We start from the raw sequence: 21524 nt of genomic DNA on the forward strand, positions 1-21524 counted from the left end.
GCCTTTAGTTTCTTGGGATCAACGTCTAACTAGAACAAGAGTCTCTGTATTTCGAGAGGTCGTTCGTGTTTTATTGTTATAATGTCCTCAAGAAACTACAAGGTGACTAGAAATGTAGAAACTGGTTGAAAAGAGTCACCAATAAAGCACGTATAAAACATTGTGGTGGGAACCTCAGATAAACTAGGCTGCGTTTTTTCCAGATATGACTATTTTCACATCTGCAAATGTTTGCATCCAGAAAAGTCAGAAGTCACTTTGAATATTGTATTTTGGGTTTCGCAGGAATGTCACACTTAAACTGAGCTCACTATTGTGTACATGTAAACTGCGCCATCCTTCAGGTGTTGGAACGCTGAGATTTTTTCTCCATGTTAATCAAAGCATGTCAGATACTAAACCCACAAGACTACAACTGATGAGCTTCCTGGGGTACGTATCAGAACGGGTTGTATCGGAACGGCCGAAATGGCAAACCCATAAGTCGGCGTCCCACCTAAGGTATCAGTTGTCGTTTGTTATCTTGTAGATATTAATGGATGCGGCACATCTGTTCAGTTGCCATCACGGTGCCTTTGAGCCTGAGAGGAGAGGAAGCAGGAGGGTGCTGCTGGGATACAACCCGAGGATGTCGCCAGACTCGGCAGGCTGCTGCACCGTTGCACCCAAAAGGCATCCAAAAACAAGGGTGGCGTGGTCACACTCACGGCAGGGGAAGGACCATGACACAAGCTCAGTGGAACTTGGTAAGAGCTGGGAACATCCGGGGCTGGAACTGGGCTGCAGCCCGGGTAGAATCCAGGCCCGAAAGCCTGCGAGTGTGGCCAGTGCCGCTGGTGAGAAGAAACTATTGCTTGGTGGTCTTCAGATATGGTCTCCCGAAGGGTCCTCTTCAGCTTCATCCGCCGATTCTGGAACCAGTTCCTAACCTTAAAAGAAATGTATAAGGAAAAAGAAAAGATCTGCTTTTTTCCCATTCATCAAGCTGTGCGTTTTGATTTTCTTTTAAGTACCATGGAAGACAGCAGTCTATGTTTAATTCTGTCATCGGGCCTCATGGAGTGATTGCGAGTGTCTGACCGAGTGGTTAAGGAACTACTCAAGACAGAGGTTGCATATTGGAATACTGTATGCTACCCACACATCATCTGAACTGCTTGTCCCATAGAGGGTCGCAGGGAGCCAGAGCCTAACCTGGCATCACAGGGCGTAAGGCTGGAGAGGGAGGGGACACACCCAGGACGGGACACCAGTCCGCTGCAAGGCACCCCAAGCGGGACTCGAACCCCAGACCCACCGGAGAGCAGGACCTGGTTCAACCCACTTCGCCCACCACACCCCCTTGTGTGTTACCCCTCTAGAGTAAATGTAATGTGATGACATTAGTGAGTATGAAAGGATCACCTGCTTGTCTGAGAGGTTGAGCCGTTTGCAGAGATCTGTCTTATCCTGCAACCCCAGGTAATGGTTCTCCTTGAACGCTCTCTCCAGCTGCTCCAGCTGCTCCTCCGTGAAGGCAGTGCGTGGTTTGCGCCCGCTGATCGGGGAGCTCCGAGGGCTGCCTTGTGGGGGGGGGGGGGGAGCGTTCCCCTTCGCTGTCACACTCAGGCATGTCATCCTCCTCCGAGCAACCGCTCAAGCTTGTTTCAGCCACTGGGGGGAGGAGGGGAGAGCACCTCATCAGTGCCGTAACATACCAGTTACTGAGGAAATGCACAAGGAAACTGGACAGCCATACGCCGGTCTACTCTACCGTATGCCATGCAAGCTTTGGGCAATTTTCAGATTGAAGATCACTACTAAACTGGGCATTTATTATAACAAAAGTTTTTATTATAATAAATAATGAACACATTTATTATGAATATATATTGTAAACAACAATTATTATAATAAATAATCAACTAAACTAGATATTTATTGTAATATATTTATTTACAATATATAGTCATAATAAATGTGTTCATTATTTATTGTAATAAAGAACATTTGTTATAATTATAATAAATAAGACAGGGGGCATGGTGGCGCAGTGGGTAGGACCGGGTCCTGCTCTCTGGTGGATCTGGGGTTCGGATCCTGCTTGGGGTCCCTTGCGACGGACTGGCGTCCCGTCCTGGGTGTGTCCCCTCCCCCTTCGGCCTTACACCCTGTGTTGCTGGGTAGGCTCCGGTTCGCGGTTCTGAAAATGTGTGTGTGTGTGTGTGTGTGTGTGTGTATTTATTATACACACACACACACTGTCGGAACCGCTTGTCCCATATGGGGTCACGGGGAACTGGAACCTGACCCGGCAACACAGGGCGTAAGGCTGGAGGGGGAGGGGACACACCCAGGACGGAATATAATAAATAATGAACAAATTTATTATGACTATATATTGTAAATAAATTTATTTACACTACTGTACTGGACATTTATTAAGCATTGTGTTCTTTTGCAATTAATTCACTTGTGAAAATTAGTTGACATTTGCTCAACTCTACCTGGCACTCAAGCAGGTAGTAATTGGTTAGCAGAGTTACATTTACTCCATTAGTTGTGCTCAAGGGAAAAAAATAACATTTTGGAAAGATTATTCTTCTCTGGGGGGCATGGTGGTGCACCAGGTTTGACTGGGTCCTGTTCTCCGGTGGGTCTGGGGTTCAATTCCCACTGGGGGTGCCTTGTGATGGACTGGCGTCCCGTCCTGGGTGTGTCCTCAAATTCAGTCCATCTTTAACGGAAAACCGGGGCTCACTTAGGACGTCCGGATATTACTGACTTGCCCGTTTGAACAGCAGGGTGTTCGTACCGGAGCTCTTTAGGGTTACGCTGTATTGTCACAAGTCACTTGAGCGGTGATCTTATTCCTTTCGCCACCGACAGCCGACCTCACGGAGCCGGGCGAAGGCAGCCCCCTACTGAGAATGTCTGATTTTATCGTTTCTACCTTCTTGTTTTGTCAGTCGACTGATTTATTGCGAGTTGCTCATTTCATTAAAATAATCAAACTAAGTATGCAGCCCGATGCCCGTAGGCCCTACGTCGTGCGTTCATTAACAATTAATACTCCTCCAAACACAGAAAAGCGCACAAAAATACTCGCTTCTACCACAAGTCTTTGCATCTTATTAAAAAATTCAGACTTTAAAAGGGCACGTTTAAAATTCGCAGGCGGAGCAGGAACGCCGGAGCGGCGCCGGCGCTCACGGGGGGAAAAAAAACGAAAAAAGTTACTATTGAGTTAAATGTTTGAGAAGAATGCAGCTTAAACACTGGAAATGGTTTAATGTCAATACTGGAAGCTGCTGTTGGAGATTTCGATTCCATGACTGACGAGAACAACTAATAGAAAGTACCGCTAGAGAGAACGGTTCAATGACTCACTACTACTACTGCTACTGGTCATCGGCGGTCGCATCATTATCTTCCGTACAGACGTGCGGAGATACGTAAAATGGAGAATTCGGCAAAATTAAACAGTTTAACGGCAAAAGACCTCACCGAGGGTAGCGTAATGATCAATTCCCTGATGAGATAATAAAAAATATATTATTATTATTATTATTATTATTGATAAAGGCAAACTGTTGAGTTGAGCTGCAGGCCCAGAGAGCAGGTTGGAGACCAAGAGCAGTGAGAATCGAGGAGGCGAGCCGACATCGCGCCTTTCCCGGCAAAGAAATGCGCTCACCGATAATGCCGGATCCCTCCGGCTGATCTTCGGGGCCCCGGTGGCCTTTCTCGGGGCTCAGCCGGCTCCGCGGCGGGCTGCCGTCGGCTCCCTGTCCCCACACCTCGAGGGACGTCGTCCGGCAGGGACGGCCGGCGCGGCTGCTCCGGGACAGCCACTCGACGGAGAACTTCTCCTGCATGGCCTTTCCTGCAGCACGACGTGGACGAGAGGAGGGTCCCAGTTCCAGCCAGGAAGCCCACGTTAACAAGGCGTATCTTTGGTTTCTTGTCCCGCGTTGAAGTTGCTCTCCAGGGTCCGCACCGGTGAACGGCCCTCTACCCTACCTCTACACTGCCGTGTGCTCCCTCTGCCGTCCATCCCTCCACCTTATATTGGGGGGATCTTCGCTGCATTTGAAAGTCACTTATCTGGAGATCAAAGGAATTCTCACCCTTGTCCTACACCCAGCCCCTGAGTGTCCACAAGTGTGGCTGGTAACGTCCCTCAGTTCTACACAAGTCCCGTAATACCTGGCTCCACAAGTCTGAGCCCCCCTCCTCCATACTGGCCGTGGGCCTCCGGAAGGCTGAGAACCACAGCTGTCCTGGTTAAACCAGTTCTACCTTTTAAATTTGTCACCCCAAAGCCATTTCAGTTTCCAGATTGTTTAAATGGACATCGTGGCTGTTCACACGATCCATTTTATGCGCTGAAACCACCAGTGCGTTGCCCAGCCGAGTCTTTTCTCGCGCCGCGCCTTTTCTCCTTGAGGGTCCTGCCGGGGGGTTGTGGAGCAGGTCTTGCTTTTTTTTTCGGTGACAATGGAATAAAAGCAGTTTGGAAATTTGTCTTTTTAACGTGTGTGAATTGACCCACGTGGTGCAACGGATCGCAATGAAGGTATCGGTTAGTTATATCAGCGGGACTGCCCTTCTAGCCAGTTCCTCTTACCATATCACACACTTGGATCGGTGGATTATCTTTCCGTTGAATTTCATGGATCTGCAGGAATGTGGATTTGGAAAATGTTTTATTTAATTATTAGCTCATGTGAGAAGCAAGGAAAGGGGAGCACAGAATCAGCTGGGACCGGTGGCTGTTTACAGAGCTTATTATCCCTTGCGCTCGCTCGTCCAATTATTAACAAACCAAGCTCCTTTGATGGTCAGTTCCTCATCGTGAGCCCCATAAATTACCCATTTACAACGGCCCCATAATGTAATGCGTCCTCCTCTTGCCTTACAAAGTTCTGCAAGGCTTAACTTTAGTAACGAGAATTAAACACAGCGCATCGTCCTTTTAAATTGGGAAATTAGAGCGATTCTCAAGGGATCTGTGGCCTTATTAATTAATTGCCCATCTTACGTCTCATTTTTATAAATCTCAGCCAGATGTGCCCACGCCGACCACAAAGAAGGCAATCTCGCATTTTGAAAGCGCTCGGATTGGATTGCGCAGCGAAACGATTCCCTACGTGAAGGAGCGAAGGCAGCCGTAACAAACACCCAGAGTAATTTTTCGATGTCGGTGATTCATTTAAAACGCACAGTTCATACATGTGTCTTTTTAAATCAACTTATTTGAATCGAGCGCAAAGCCGCTTGTATTTTTATCGATCCATGCTGCCTCCCCAGGACGCAACGTGGGGAGAAGAGGGCTGTTGGTCGACAGCAGGAACCAGGTAAGGACACCGTAGACGAGGGCCTGGTGGGGAGTACAGGAGACGGTATGACTGATGACTGACTGACGCATTGTGGGGGGTCCTGATCGTTCCTTTATTACGCCTTTCCGTGGTCTCCTGTGTCCTTGTAAAACTCATCTCTTGGATAGTAATGCAAATCCCGTAAAGCAGTTCCCGACAAAAATGTTCTTTGTGGCCAAAGTACAGGTGTTTAGCATGTCATGTTTTGAAGTCACCAGGAACAGTGTCACATCCTCAGCAGTCATGGCTTCAATTACCGATGAAAAGGGCCTGTTACCAGAGTAACAAGCACAGGCAATGTGAAGCCTTGTCCGTGTGTTCAGTTACTGGTCTCAAGTGTGCGTTATTGTCTGTGTGTAAATCCCGTGTCGGTTTCTTTTTCCTCTTAACCATCCCGCGCACGCACACGCGGATCCACAAACCCTGTGTCCTTCACTTTATAAGGTGTTGTAATGATGGTATTTCCAGCGTCATGTGTCCCTACTTACTCCGTCACGGCCTTTCCTTTGACAGGGTTAGGGTAAGCATCGGCGGAGCTCACAAATCCTTGGTATATTTAGATTTCCTGCCGCCTTATTTATTTATTTTTTTCTTTGCCGCGGCCTTCTTGCCTTGGTGCAATGCGTCATTTTATTCAAAAGTCGCGTCCGCTTGCTGAACAACCTTTACATAGCTATTGTGCGTATCCGGATGAGCCTGATGTCCTTATTGTCCGCTTGCAGATCTGCTGCCATTGAGTTGTTTGCCGTGAACTGCAGCAGCGTACGATTGCAGTGCAAACCAAGTTAATCTACCGCCGTGACTCCCGGACGTGAAACGACCACGGACGTGTTTCGCCGCAACGTCGGGAGCCCGGGCGTAAAGCGCAATGACCTCACCTGCAGAGTTTATAAAATGTGGAAACCCACAGATGGAGTGCATGGGTGACACGCAATCGGAGACGGTGTTCTTACAGTACGCGAAACTGTTGCGTGAACAGAGTTAATATTAGGAGGTGTTACAGCAGCTGGGTTGTACTGAGAAGGTATGTGATCGGCGTGAACGGCGAAGGAGCGCCGGACTGGAACCGGAAATCACTATAACAGGTCAGTGAACAGGGATCACTGTAGAATCACAAGTAAAGTGCCGATCAAGACTCCATAAACTAGTGATGTATTTTTACCCCCTTTTACGTGCGATTTATTGAAAACCGGTGGGTTGGGTTAGTTGCATGGATCTCGAGCGCCGCCCCTGGCGGACATCGGGGATTTCACCCCCTGGGGTTACGACAACCGCATAACTGTTGGGTTTATTTTCCCAGGTGAGCAGCTGGAAAAATGTACAAGCCTTTGAGGTTCCAGAATCTTAAGAATGGTTTGCTTTTATTAACTCCTATTCAACCTGCTGGTCTAGTGCCTAGTATGATGTGCTATGGATTTTGCTGACCCAAGGTTTCCCCTACTGAACCACGGATGCCCCAGACCACCCAGAGACACGGGCAGAGTGCAGCCGGTCAAGACTCTAGGCTCACGTTGGCCTCCCTGAGTCACTTTTGTTTTTGTTCAGAGACCCCCTGGGCAGATCATCACCTCCTCTTTCACTGATGTAGACGTAGGTGATTGAGGTCTGAGGGCTTTCCTCACCCGTGCCACTAAAGCTGTGAAGAAGTCAATAACAATGGAATGACAATAACCTCCGTAATCACGCAAATAGCGAAATAATGCTCGTAAAGGGCCCTCACTGTGACTACACCGAATACCGAGCGTAGCCGCGGCCGGGACATTCTTTTTGTTTCTCTTCCAGCTGTATGTGTCCTGCCTTTCGTCATGTCACTGTAATATTAATCCGGGCGACTCCTGATGCTTCTGCTTTTCAACTTTTTAATGATTTCTATCTGGTCCCATCAAAGTGGCGGGAAGAGGCTTTGAGGTGAGCTGCTGGGCCTGTGCTATGAACTTCTGAGGGGGTCACACAGGCGTCGATGTTACTGCAGCCAAACCCTCTCATTGCCCCTCGGTGAAAGGAAGCTCTTCCATCTCCTAAAACTTTTGTTTCGCGGAGGTGCGGTGGGATGAAGGTGTCGAACGAGATTAAGCAGAGTACAGCAGGAGCTCCCCTCGAGTATCGGCAGAGGGCTCCGGCCATATCAGTGTTAAAGCTGCCAGAGGCAACATCTCCATTTGCGGCCCTTTTCCTGTTCATTCGAGTGGCCGTGATGGGTGAGAACAGACACAGGCTTTGTAGTAGAGCTGAGATTTACAAGGTAATTAGCTGTTAGGAAGGAACCGTCTGAAAATTGGCACCATCACGAAATCCCTACGAACGCTCAATAAACCCGTGTTGTGTTTGTGCTGAGAACTACACGTAGAGCCTGGAAAACTTGAATTTCGGGGTCGTGCTTTTGGCAAATTTGATTTATTCACCACAAACTTTCCCAAATCTCAACAGTATTCGACCCTCAAAAAATGGCATAAACTGAAAGGACAATAAATCACATTTCGCAATGGAGAACTCATCTGTATCGCCGAAATCGTAGCTCAGCTCCGCTGTTCGAATAAACTCTGGAAACTTAGCGCGATGCTTTATTCGATTGTGACTCAGAGCAAAGAGCGAGCCAGAGCCTTTCCTGCACCAACGGAGACGAGACCACAGGCTTCATGTAGGGTTAGGGTTTATTTGCCTTTGTCTTCAGCCTTTTCCTTACTTATGTCAAGCAATAAAGATTCTTTAAAAATCGTATTAATTTATTTCAATAAAAGTGAAGTTTAATTGTTTAAACACACACCTCAGTTCCACGTGCATGAGTGACCGTGCGTGACACATGACCGCACACGAGTCAGTAGAAACAACTAGCTATAACTCTACATGACCAGGACACAATCGCTTCTGAAAATTGTCCTTGATAATCTGTGCAGCGAGCACAAAGAGCAGGGCAAAGTCAGCAGGCGTCGCTTTCCGCCCCGAATTCCTCTTAGGCCGGCTCGCGTGCAGTCCGCAAGAGGTGGGTTTCTGTCGTGCCACAGTGCATAGCGGTAACGGGCAGCGGCGTCCCATCCTTCAAGCAGTACATATTCACTTTGATATACGCTGATGGACAGTCCCATCAGCCTCCAGACAGCTTTGCTCTGTGAAGGAGGCTACATGGGAGCTCACGGGGGACTCAGGAGTCGCCCATTTCCTTTGTCCCGACCAGCGTGCGAACTGCAAATGCAGCCCTCTGGGTTTTGGGTTGGCCATCAGCACCAGGCAAAGGACCTGCCCACCATGCTAAAGAAAAGGCGATTGGGCTCCTCCAGGAAGCGGCAGAGCGTCCGCAGGGCCGAGCGGCCGATCGGGGCGTGAGGCCGGCCCTTCGACTCGTCCAGGCACTTGTCTCGGCCGGCGGAAAGCAGGCAGTAAAACCCCTTGGTGACGTTGAAGTAGAAGTTGGAGATGCTGATGCGAGGGGGCAACCCCAAGAAGCGCTCCACCCGGAGGAGCTCGGGGAAGGGGTCTTTGATGAGCGCGTCGCCGTCCACCACGTGGATCTGGGCTCGTGGGAAGTGGGCCAGCCAGCGCCCCAGGTGCAGGTGGTACAGGCTGCGCTGCAGGGCTTTGTAGCTGGCGTCGATGCGGCCGTTGCGCAGCAGCAGCTCCTCCAGGGGGGGATACGGCTTGTCGCGTTGCCGCCGGTTGTGCAGCACTTGCGTGTAGTCGGACACTAGCCTCTCCGCCGGGTCCCGCACGATCAGCAATAGCTGCACGGCTGGGTCCATATCCCGCGCTCTTCCGGGTGCTTCTGGGGATGCAAAGTAACCCGGGGTCTTCTCCACGGTCAGCTGGCCAGGCAGGGACACAGGCATCTGGGCACGGTACCAAGACAGTCCGCGACGGTAGTTCTCGTCCCGGTTGAAGAAGTGCACCTCAGCCTTGGCCACTTCTACATCGGGGTGCAAGTTGAGCATTTCCAGCAGGGCTCGCGTGCCACCTTTGCGCACGCCGATGATGATGGCGCCGGGCAGGCGCTGCGTAGCATTGACCGGGAGGGGTGCGGCGGCAGCACGAAGCCCCCGGAGACACACGCAAAGTTGGGTCTGCAGCAGAAAGAGCAGCAGGAGAGCCAGAAGGAGGGTCCACACCATGGTGGACAAGAGCTGACACAGCGCAGCACAGCCAGCCCAGTCCTTAGTCCGCGCTCATCAGCTGAACTCTTCGAAGGGCTGGAGGACACCTGCGGCGGGGGTCACACAAATACACACTCAGCTGCGCATGGTCTAGACTCACACACTGGCAAAAGGAGATGGATTTTAAACAAATATTTGTCAAACAGCATGCAATATACACAGCATCTGTCACAACCACGCCCGCTCCTCAACCAGCAGCACCTGACTCCGGCTAAGCACCTGATTTCAATTGGAACACTTGGCTATAAAAACCACTACTCAACCATTTCCCGGTTGTAGAATCTCGTTTTAGACAAGTGTCTCATCACCACGTGACCATCACGGTCCCCTTCGTTCCCTGACTCTGGACTATTCCTGTCATTTCCTGACTTCATTTACGGATCGTCGTTTTTACCCCGTTCGACCGACCGTTTGCCCATCTCCACCAACAAGAAAAAGTCTATCCCCTCGGCCCTGAATGAACCATCTTGCGCTTGGGTCCTGCTTTACCCGTGTTCTCTGCTTCGGATGACAGCACCAAGAAAATCACATGTACATATTAATACATAAAAACTCAAATGGGAAGGGACTGGTAAAGTGTTCACTTAAATCCGAACGGGTGTGAACGACATGCCCAGAATGTAAAGAAGGTTAAAAGTGTAATTGGTCAATTGTGCAAAGATGCTAAACTGATGACATCGAGACTACTGTTAAAGGATAAAACTGAAAAGGGTGCAACAGTTGTAACACTGTTTAGGACCTTGACCAACACTGTCTAACCTTAACACTACTTAATTGGTACTGTCTCAAAAATCCTAACGATGACCTTAAATCAACGAGCCGTAGAGACCTGATTATTATATTCACTCATTGTTATATAACATTTTGCATGGCCTTCAGAATGTCGAGACCTGCTCTCTGATGTGTCCTCATGAAGGAAACCATCTGATCGGTCGCAGAAGACATAATTTATCCCGCTTTTCTAGTTGCTGAAGTTCCAGGCCTATGTCTCACTTCCTCCATGACAGCTGTGCCGTTTCTAGGCAAGTGTCTGAAATAACCTCAACCTTGACCTCCATTGCTTCCATGTGGTCCAGGATGGACCGCATTTTAAGATGAAGCGTTTCGGTCCTTCGGTCGTTCATTGGTCACCTTCAGTATTGTATTCAACCGTTTTGATTTTACACAAAATTTATGTCGATTTTAAACTGGTGAGTCTCTGCACCCTTTTTCTTGAACGGCTCTGCTTCTGTGGGGTTTTGCTTAATCAGTCCCAGCATGCCAACGTCCACCTCTTGGGAGAAGACGGTCCGGTCTTGAGAGACTCCTAATGATGTCACTAGGAGTCATAAATGGGAGCAATGCGTCACTGCCCGTAGGAAACACTGCTTGCTAAATGCCTGCTGCCTCTTATATTTTTTTTTGTTTGTTTAAAACAAGTTTCCTTTAGTTCCGAGGAAATGCGCCATTACCAAACCCCCATGTTGTCTTCGGGACTCATGTGACAATTCTATCTTATTATTTTGGCTCTTATTGTTCAGCCGCTGTCGTGATGTGGCTGGGTTATTAATTAGGCTGTCCTGATGAGAAGCCCTGTCGTACCGGTGCATTTTTCCTGTTTGCACAGGGTAATTGGCCCTTTGGGAAACGCTGTATCTCTTCTGCACCCCAGGGTCTATTTCTGTCTCTGTGTTTGTCTCTTTCTGTTTGAGGAACTACATCATCGTTTTCATTATCATCATCATCATCATCATTACTGCACCATTCTTTCTTCACCGGGGCCTCTTGCATATCTTTTCGTTTCTGAACTTGGCTGTATGTGTAGCTCTATTATTATAGTGTATTACATTTTACCTGTTACCACAATTTGCCAGCAGACACACCGTGCATCTAATTTCAGACCAGACATCGCGCGACTAATTTAATGCGGTATTCTCGGTGACATTCACACTTAGATGAGATAATGCCATGCAGCCTGACATCTCCGAAGGTCTCCTGGCATTTGCTTCGGTCTCTCTGTAAGGTAGAGGGAAGCAGAGGCAGTTGGCAAAACAGCGATGAAGGCATCATTGTGATTTGCACTGATTTAAGCAGCGAGTGGGCAGTTTCCGTCCGCAGCTACCAAAGGACTTCTACTGGCCTCTCTGTGGGGGCCGTGTTTGGGGAAGATATGGCAATGGAGGGAGACAAAGGGCGTGCAGGTTCAGGGTTTGAGCCTGGCAGACTTCAGGTGTTGCGCAGGGTGCTGGTCTCCCTCATGGCTGGGAGTCTCCTCCGCGGGGGCAGAATTTCACTTCCAGTCCCACTAATGAGGTTCTGCACACACCTGCTCACCTGCACACCCTACGACAGGAGCCGCTTCAAATGTCCGTTAACCCGCACACCTCACCTGGTTATTAAGGAAAGTGTTGGGAAAGTTGGGAGACAAAATATTATAGGTGATAAATATCCACACAGTTTAAAGGGCTAATATATGTATGATAATATAGGCAAATTGTGCAGCTGGACACAACAGGCCAGTGTGTGACTGTATGGGTACAGCAGGAGATGCAGTGATCAGAGCTGTGGCTTTGCATCCAAAGGACCTGGGTTTGAATCCCCGCTTCTGTTGTAACATCCTTGGACAAGCTACTTATCATAAATTGATCCAGAAAAAAATAATTCAGCTGTGTAAATAAGTGTAAGCAGCGTAGTATGACAACCAAACAATGTAAGTTGCCTTTGCAAAGGAGTCGCATAAATAGGTAATGTGTGGTTCTGTGGGGGGGGCAGTGGCGCAGTGGGTTTGACCGGGTCCTGCTCTCTGGTGGGTCTGGGGATTGAGTCCTGCCTTGTGGGTGCCTTGTGATGGACTGCTGTCCTGTCCTGGGTGTGTCCCCTCCCCCTCCAGCCTTGCGCCCTGTGTTGCCGGGTTAGGCTTTGGCTCCCTGCGACCCGGCATGGGACAAGCGGTTTCAGATGGTGTGTGTGCGTGTGTGTGGTTCTTTGGGCTGAACTGGGTGTGATTCAGTGGCTATAGGTTTCATTACAGACACTCCTTCATCTGGAGTGAGCAGAGCTGCCAAGTAAGGCACGCTTAAACGCAAACTAGATTCACAATAAAGCTCATACATTGAGAGGGGGTGAGGTGGCGCAGTAGCTTTGACCGGGTCCTCCTCTCTGGTGGGCTGGGGTTCGAGTCTCGCTTGGGGTGCCTTGTGATAGACTGGTGTCCCATCCTGGGTGTGTCCCCTCTAGCCCTGAGCCCTGTGTTGTTGGGTTAGGCTCTGGTTCACCATGACCCTACTTGGAACCAGTGGTTTCAGACTCTGTGTGAGGGTTACACACTCTGAAGAGAACAGATGAATGTTAGTGTGATTTTTTTTTTTTTAAGGTTAGGGTTACATAATCTTAAGAGTGAAAGAGGAAAACAATACAAAAACATGGGAAATTTCTCAAGGAATGCAAGTCCTCTCTCTTAGAATGTAACCATGCAACATCTCCGGGTCCTCAGTGATCACGTGTACTTGTGTGCATCTCAACAGAAAGTTCTCTTGAGTGTGCCGGTCAGAGCGTACCGTGGCACAGGTTGGAGCGTGTGAGATGATTGTGGAAGGATGAATAGTGTTGGATTGTCCTCTTTTTGCATTATTGTATTGTTTTGTCTTTGCGCTGTTTTTGTTTTCTGTTTATACTCTTGTACTGCCCCCACCCCCTACTGCACAGTACTGTAGGAAGGGAGAACTATAGCACAGGAACTTCACTGTATTCGTTGAGTACTCATGACAATAAAAACTAGAAACTTGCAGAGCTGAAGAGCTTGAGGGGGGTCTTGATGAGTACAGTCACCGTTATATCATGAATAAAAGTAAAACAGCTCGGTGGTGATAAAAAGCGTTCGGTACGAGTACAGAGAGGCGTAGGTAGTAAAAATAAAGTAAGGGGTTAAACTTTCAGATACTGAAAAACAGATGAAATAAGTTCGCCCAAAGAATGCTGAGATTAGAGGAGAAATACTTGAGAGGAACAGAATAGGTCATTTAACATGTGAGATGCCCCATTGAAGGACCCCACACGCAGAAAACCAAAATGCATGAGGATTATGGGTTCAGGTTTGATTTATTTTTCAAGACCAAGGCTAAAAGGATCCCTGTTCCCTGAATGCCTCTGGAGATAAGGAGCTCTTTCTCCCGCTCTGAGAGGAGCCACGCTTCTCGGCGCGCTCGGTGACCTTCGGTAAATCTGCCCCGCTTTTGCGGACAGACGTCCAGCTGTGTTTCAAATTAGACTCATTGCTAAATTCTGAGGCTCCCTGCCCCCCGCCCCCCCTTCTGCCGATGTTGTCTTCCGCCCCCGTCGTCAACGAGGCCGCTCTGGCTTGAAGATCTGGGTCAAATGCTTGAAGCTCTCAGAGCTGGACCCGCCGCCGGATGCTGCAAGCGCTGATGATGGGAGCAGAGGCTCTGGTTGCAGGGGCTTTGGAGTAAATGGCTTCGACACCGGCAGCACCAGCAATCCTTCCCTCCCTCCATCTCTATCCACCCCACAGGCATCCCCCTCACCCTTCAGCCACTCGCACTGCAGTTTCCATCCTCCCTTGGCCGGCAGGGAGGAGTCAGTCTGTCCCAGAGTCGGCCTGCAGCGCCGAGCCAAGCTGGCTGACATTCTCAACATCACCTTCGGCTAACAGCGGCACGGGGCTCCGTGAACTGCGCCTGCTGCAGACGGACACGCTCGGACCGGTTGTCCTGCTGGATGCTGTTGACATGTCCTCCGTCGTGCATCATCTGGACTCATCCCTTGGATCTGCCGGGGGGAGCTCCCATTCATTAAACTCACACAGCCCTACCCCAGCGCTGTCATTAAACATCAGCGTTGCTGTTTTACCAAACATTTCTGAGACATAAATAAGCAAAGCGTTCATTTTTCTGCATATGACTCTCAAGGCATTTATGATTAGCTCCGGAAGTTCACTGTGAGCCTCGACGACAGGCTCAGAGCTTCAGGGCAAAACCCCCGCTGGCATAATTTTCCGCGTGACCGGCGCCGGTGAAAGTCAGTAGGTATCTGCCTACGGTGAAGGTGGGACGAGCACCGGCGATCGCCGGTTGTGCGGGTGCCAGTCTGCTACACAGGCACTGGGAGCCAAACCCGATGAAAGCACCGCTCGCCAGTCTCATCAAGTCAATATCGCTGCAAGTCCTGCATTAATAAGATGCAGCTGCGCGCGAGCTCTGGTAACCTGCTGCTCTGCCACATCCAAGGAGTCATCTAGACTTCAGACGGTGGCTGGTAATCAAGAAAACAAAGATGAGATACAACCAGAGGTAAGGAGATGGGGGGAGGGAGCGGCACATGGGGTTTGGGGAGAAGCAGAGCTTGTTAGATCACCAGCTGAGGTGGAGACCCTCCGTCTCACTATGGCAACCTTGGATTGGAAAAACAACAGCTGGAGCCTGTGCGCTACAGAGAGCCGGAGAGAGGGAGAGGTGGAGATGTGAGGAGAGGAGCTGAGCCCTCGTAGTTATCACGAGCCCACGTTTAGCCTGACGTTATAACCCCGCGCGCACATCAAGCAAAAGACAAAAGTCCTGGCGGTAAATGAGGGCAGCGGTAGTAGGGTGGGGCGAGCAGCTGCCTTCAGATCCGAAGGCCGATGGATCAAACCCCACCTCCTGCTGTAGCAGCCTTGAGCGAAGTACTTATCCTGCATTGCTCCGGTAAAAATTACCCAGCTCCACGAATGCGTAAAACTGTGTGAATCACCTTGGACAAAAGCATCAGGTCTATGTCAGTAGCCTAACACTGAGCCCAGGGGAAGACGTGCAGACAAATGAAAGAAGTTTTAAAAACGCAGCTCCGTGCTCCTAAATGTTCTTCCTCTTAAACGCAAATACCCTTGATCCTTCAGAACTGCTGAATCTCTTTCAGAGCTCAGAAAGGGTCCAAAACCTTGACTCGCTTCTCTCCTGACGATCGCCTTTAAATTTCCTACCTGTCTTAAATTCAAAGGCAGCTACTGGTGTAACTGACCGTATTTTAACGGTCACACGTCTGCAATTGCAGCTCTTTATCTGTTCAGTGCACTTTTTCTCTCTGAGCTGCATGTTGCTTTAGAGAAAAGTGTCTGCCAGACCTGTCATCTCGCACTCAGCTCAGAGAGATGGGACATCCTGCACATGAAGAGGTGTGGTACCCAGCACTCCCCGCTGGGCCTTCAGACTGGGGCTTGTGAGTTAAGGCTCCTGCTTTCAATGTGACCGTGCGCTGAGCGACAGGCTGGCAGCTCCAAACTGACACAGCGGGACGGAGCAGCGTTTCCAAGATGACAACGCGACCGGTATTTCGGTCCAGCCCTGTCCGTGTGGATCTCTGCTTGCTGCTGGGGCTGCTCACATTAACCCCTCCAGTGCACTTACACAATGCAGCGCGTGCACTCAGGCTTATGCTGCTTTTATCCACAGCCATCTCTCATCACTCTTAATACTGACATTGTTTATCAAGCCCAAGCTGGGAACCAAGGGAACGGTTATTTCGTTTGGGGGCTGCTGTTATATAACGGACAGTATTCTTCATACACCGACACTGTTTTGTGTCTTCTTAAAATTTGCAGGGGGCAGGTGGCCTCCAGTGGATGGGAGCAGGCGTGGGGGTGGTCTGACTGCGTCTGCCCTCCGTCCCCCCTGCTGACACTAGATCGCTGCCTGGTATGGGAACGTAGCAGGAAGGATCATCGGTGCCCCTCTACGGCGCACCCACAAAGCGTTCAGCATCACAACCGTCCCCACCCACCCCTCCCACAGTCTCTGTCCCCCTGCCATCCGGCAGAAGATACCCAAGCATCTGCACCGCCTCCTCCAGACTGTGCAACAGCTTCATCCCTCAGGATGTGGGAATCCTCAACAGCACGAACCCCCTGCCGAGCATCCGCACGCTACACATACAGAAGACCTCGCATGGCACATGCCACTTTGTACAAGGAGCACATGTGAAGGAAAATCACTGCGAAGCTAAATCACACTTTGCACAATAACTGAGTCCTCTGCGGCAAAGTTGGCCATCAACCCCCAAAAATCTACTCGAGCTGTTAAATTCTTAGCACACACTGTCCCCCCCATTCATTTATTTATTCATTATACTCCTACAGCTCACTCCACTGTCTCTAGTGCTACAGTGTAAATTACATGTCCTGTATAATTTTCTTTGTACTGTGTATTACATGTAAAATTTTTAGTGTGTTTTTTTTTTTTTTTTTTTTTTTTTTAATATTTTCTTTCCTATGTGACACAGAGGTCCAAGAGAAATGAAATTCAGTTCCCCTGTATGTGTAACTCACCCATAGCGGAATGACAATAAATTTGACTTTGACTTCAGCTTTCACAGGGATGGGATGTCAGAGCGTGTGGTTAAGGGTTAATACCATTATCTTTTTAGTTACTGGATCACTGGGCTGAGAGTTTTCTCCAAAGCAACTTAAAACATTAATCTCTTTATGACTTAAGCATCTTCAGTCCCCACACAGTAATCATTTCACTCAATCTCCTCAACTTAGTTACGTAAAATATTTCATATTTATTGCCCTTGAGTGCCTTGTTTTCTGAAATCCGTATTCAAAGGGTGGCAATGATGTACAGTAGATCGCACTCTTTGAAGAAGATAAGCCTTGCTGGAGAGATTAACCTATTTGAGTCGGATATGCTGATGACAAACTTCTATCCGACAATAAAAGAAGGATTACGGTGGGGTGACCAGATGGAATTCCATATTAATACTCTTAATGGAGAAGGGAGGTTGTGTCCAGACAAGTTGTTGATATGTGTACAGTGAATCCAACAGTAAGTACCTTTCTGCTCGACCCTCGCTGTGAACAGAAATTTGGAGAAGCTCTCAGTGCGAGAGATGCATGGGTTCACAACGCACGTCATCCGTGTGCACCGATCTAGTCCGTCGGCGTGGAGCTCTGTTGATGAGATGTGGGCATCTTGCTGGACTTTAAGGTCCACTAAGAGCCCCAGAGCATCTCGTTCTCATTTCACAATGGCTGTAAAGTTACAGTTATCCAGTTTGTTCCCTGCAAACACGAAACAGGGGTTGGAAGTGGATCTGACTGGAAACCTTTCCTATCTGCTGAAGATGCTCACCTCCCTCCCACGAACTTATAGCTTTTTTCAATGAGTAAAAGTAACAGAAAGCAAGATAGTCAACAATTCGTCTGCCAGTCCAGTATGTCTGACACCAATGTAAGTAGGGTTTCCATAGCTTCAATTGCATTGTGCAGATGGTCAGGTGACACAGCCCTCCAGAAACTTGTTAGCTCCCCAACTCAGAAAACATTTACTCTGGTTGCCTTGACAACAAGACAGCTCCCATGACAATCAGCCACTTAAGAAGCACACTGAGCTGATCTCTCACTCTTTTGAAGGTTGAGTGATACTCTATGTCCTGTATTGAGACAGAAACACAGGTTTTAAAGATTGCTTTCAAAGCTCCAGCTCTTGAAGAATTAAGGGCTTGAGGAAATCAGACAAGCGTCTGGCTCCTGAACAGCTCACTGTTGACAAATAATAACCAGTCAGCATTCAGGTACTTGCTTGCTTAGCTGCACATGAAGCAGCACTGACTCACAAATTCTTCCTAAAATGTCATGCTTCAGCCTTTGTGTGGTTTTTTTGCATCTGAACTCAACACTCAAAGTCAGCCTATATTTTGACAGTTTGATCACTGTATCAGTAAAGGGTAGCAGATGTGTTTAGTTACAGTATAGAGTAAATCTTTTCACAGAGCCTGCAAAAATAGTGAAAATTAAGCACATTCTGTAATTCCCTTACAATCTAAATATTGCAATACGGAATATGAAAAGTATGTGTAATAATAGAAACATATTAGTATTATCATTTAATTATTTAATATTGATTTAATATTTGAATGTAACTATAATGTACCATACTAAATATTACTTTTATCAAGTAAGTAATTTACAGCTAATTTAATAATAACAATATTCATTCATTACATTTGGAGCAAATTTCTGCATTTAAAAGTCACTGTGAAAGCACTTTTATTTTAGCTGATATGCTGACAGATAGCAATTGCAAACAGTAAGAGCTGCCTTAAGTTTTCGAAATTGTGGAGAGGTAGTAAACAGATGATGAAAATGCTGTAGACAATATTCTACCTTCTACATGTACCAGCTGAGCCATCAGTGCGGCGCCACCTTTCCATCACGCTTCACCCCCATGTGATACCGCCAGCTCCTAATTCATCAGCTATTGCCTGCCCTTAAGGGTAAATAACATACAACTCTGTCTTTTGAATATCTTGTTATCGTGCTTTCCATTTCTTATTATTATGCCTGTATTGGAAATCGATTTAGTGTGATGTGTGGAGTTAAAAGGAGGGATTGAGAAGTTGCAGGTGAGCGCTGCTGTAGCTCTACTGACAGTAAATACTCCTGCTAGGAGACTCCGAAGGCACAGATGTGTGCACGAGGCATCCCGGCTCACCAGAGTGTCTTCTGCTCCGCTGTGCGCGATCATGTGAATATATGAGAGAAAGACAGTTCGAATGACACCACCGTTGCCTCTCATTCACAAAGATGTTCGTGCTGTTGACATTTACATTGGATTTATTCGTTTAGCAGGCACGTTTCTCCAAACCCGCATACAACTCAATAAACAGAAGTGCATTTCACCAACAGATGAAGAGGTAGATCCAGACATGAGATTCTCAAAGTGAAGTCATTTAGTCCAATATCACTCTTTTTGCTGCTGTACATTAAAACAGTAGGTGTTCTGTTTTGCATTCAACTAACAAACTTTCAGAGTAGCGATTCTTGGTCTCATCCACACACACACAGTTTATGGGTTGGTGACCAAGTCTATTGCGTCAGCACTGTGTTTGTCAGCGCCATCCAGGTCTAGGGGTTGTGTCTTTCTCCACTGTGGACACATACCGTGTCACCCCCAGGAAAAGAAGGTACTTTCCTCATAAGAATATGAATTATTCAAGCATCTTACCCTTAATGCTACGTAATGTACCCTGTTAAGGGGTAAGACTCATACTGACTCCAGCTTCCCTCCAAACAGTGTCTCTCTGATGCATGGGAAATGTTGTTCAATCATGACCAGTGCCAGGGGCTGGTCTCCAAGGCAAGAAAACCTTCACATCCTCATTTCTAATGCAAAGATTTTTACCCCTGTGGGATATCTAGAAATCATGCGTAAGTTACGATTGAAGTTGTCCTCATCAGTATGGAGAAGCCTACAACTCGAGCTTGCTTGTACATGACAAGTTCAATTTCTCTGGATACAACCAGAACCATGGTGGTTTGAACCAACGGAGATCAAATAACTCAACTCCACTCACTGAGACCACAGACACACTCCATCCTGAGATGTATGTTTCCCTCCTAAAAAACTGCCTAAATGTTTCAGCATTCAGGTCAACCCTCAGATACGGTGACTGCCTCAAATCCCCCCTTTATCTGGGGAAGTGGCACAAAACAGAAATAGACTTTCTAATTCTTGCCACTCTTTGGCCAAGTATCGCCTCTGTTTCTGACAAGGATTTTCCTCTCCAAATACGCCGAAGTCCAAAAAATACAGCGATGGCACCTACTAACTATTAGTTTCCTTTGAGATATCTTGTACGCTTTCTTCACTGATGTGACAACCTTTGATTTCTGAATCACAGTTAGGGGAAGAAACAAACTTTCCTCCAGTGTTAATCCTCATTTAAATTCTATTTTGTGTCTTACCGTTTCTCAGATGGGTGAGATGAACAGAAAAAAGAAACCTTACAGTCTGACTGCAAAAAAATAAACCAACAGTCCATAATGCTTTCATACTTAGTATCACGGCAGTTTACGAAGAGTAAATAGGAGGGAAGGAGCTCCAGTCCTGTCACTTCTTTACCTGGGACAGCACCGCCCGGCAGACTCCTCGTATCGACGGGCCTTTTTCGTCGCCGGAGTCCAGCCGATCACGACCTCAGGGGTCACGTGGAGCCAAAGCAATTGTTGTAGTCATCACATCCTGCTGCTCCTGCACTCTGCTTTTCCTCCCCAGCCCCATTAAGTTCTCACAACAAGTGACAGGATAGTGAGGCACTCCTTGTTCCCAGCTACAGAACACAGCCCTCTACAGTAAGCGGACTTGAGCGTGAGCCTCGAGACAGAACGAACCGGGTGAGAGCGGCGTTGTTCTTTCGGCAGCACGAGCGCTAACAGCGATTCAAAGCTGTCTGCCTGCACATGCTTGTTACTGAAATTGCTTATCTGGGTGCACATGCCTTCTGTGATTTTTCGGGCTGGCCACATCTCGGAAACCATTCACCCAGATTCTACGGCGCTGCATGCCAACTGACCCTGTTTCAAAATCATGCTCCCAGCCAACGCTCACACAAGAGAGCAGAAGCCAGAATGCTCAAACCAGGCAGCGTAGCAGGCAGCCAGGCGTACGGTCGCTGAGGACAGCAGCATCCTGGGACAGTCATCGCCATTTGTCCCAGGACATTGATAACCACCGCACTGGACGCGGTTCTGACCTCCCCGTTGGGAGCGGTGGGCAGCCTTGGTGGCCGAGGGCTGTGGTTCCAGCCCAGAGGATCTTATAATCAGGAGAAAAGGTTTACCTGTCTCCGTGTGGTAACGATCTGCTCCACCTTTGTGAGCTGGTCTGTCCCTGGAGTCCAAGTCCACCAGTCTGGCAGTGTTGCTGTGCCCTCCTCAATCCACCGGACAGCGCCCCGTTACCGCTGTACACTTTCTTTTGGGCGTCAGTCCGCCGTTCCTCTCTCCTCCTGTGCTCCTTGTCCTCCCTGCCTCATCGGGGTGTCCAACTGGCGGCCCTACTCAGGGCTGGAGAGCAATGGCACCATGGATCTCCAGATGAACTTGCTCAGAGAGGGAGCGAGAGGCAAAGAGAGCGGCTCTGTTCTGCTCTGCGCTGCTCTGCTGAGCCCGCTAAGTGAGCGAGTGAGTAAGCGCAGCCAGTGAACACAGGCACATCTTTCCTTAGGGAAATACCTCCTACCCCTCCCTTTCACCCCCCCCCCCCCCCCCCCC

The 21524-nt window shown here is 48.5% G+C and overlaps 1 protein-coding gene across 2 annotated transcripts; it reads right to left on the reverse strand.

Annotated features, from left to right (window-relative positions):
- Positions 1-8086: 8086 nt before the first annotated feature.
- Positions 8087-21116, reverse strand: hs3st1l2 (heparan sulfate (glucosamine) 3-O-sulfotransferase 1-like 2). Of its 2 annotated transcripts, none has more exons than XM_029257088.1 (2): positions 21092-21116; positions 8087-9549 (listed from the first exon to the last, which is right to left on the reverse strand). In XM_029257088.1, the coding sequence occupies exon 2, from the start codon at positions 9458-9460 to the stop codon at positions 8576-8578; it is 885 nt and encodes a 294-aa protein (XP_029112921.1). In that variant the 5' UTR covers positions 9461-9549; positions 21092-21116; the 3' UTR covers positions 8087-8575. The 2 variants fall into 2 exon arrangements, with proteins under 2 accessions (XP_029112921.1, XP_029112922.1); XM_029257089.1 differs by lacking the exon at positions 21092-21116 and adding an exon at positions 20374-20413.
- Between the last annotated feature and the right edge of the window lie 408 nt (positions 21117-21524).

This window comes from Scleropages formosus, chromosome 12 (genome assembly GCF_900964775.1).
Source record: "Scleropages formosus chromosome 12, fSclFor1.1, whole genome shotgun sequence".
NCBI classification, from domain to species: domain Eukaryota; kingdom Metazoa; phylum Chordata; class Actinopteri; order Osteoglossiformes; family Osteoglossidae; genus Scleropages; species Scleropages formosus.

Coding starts and splice junctions, on each gene's coding strand:
- hs3st1l2 (XM_029257088.1), bottom strand. CDS start 9,460: ATGGTGTGGACCCTCCTTCTGGCTCTCCTGCTGCTCTTTCTGCTGCAG.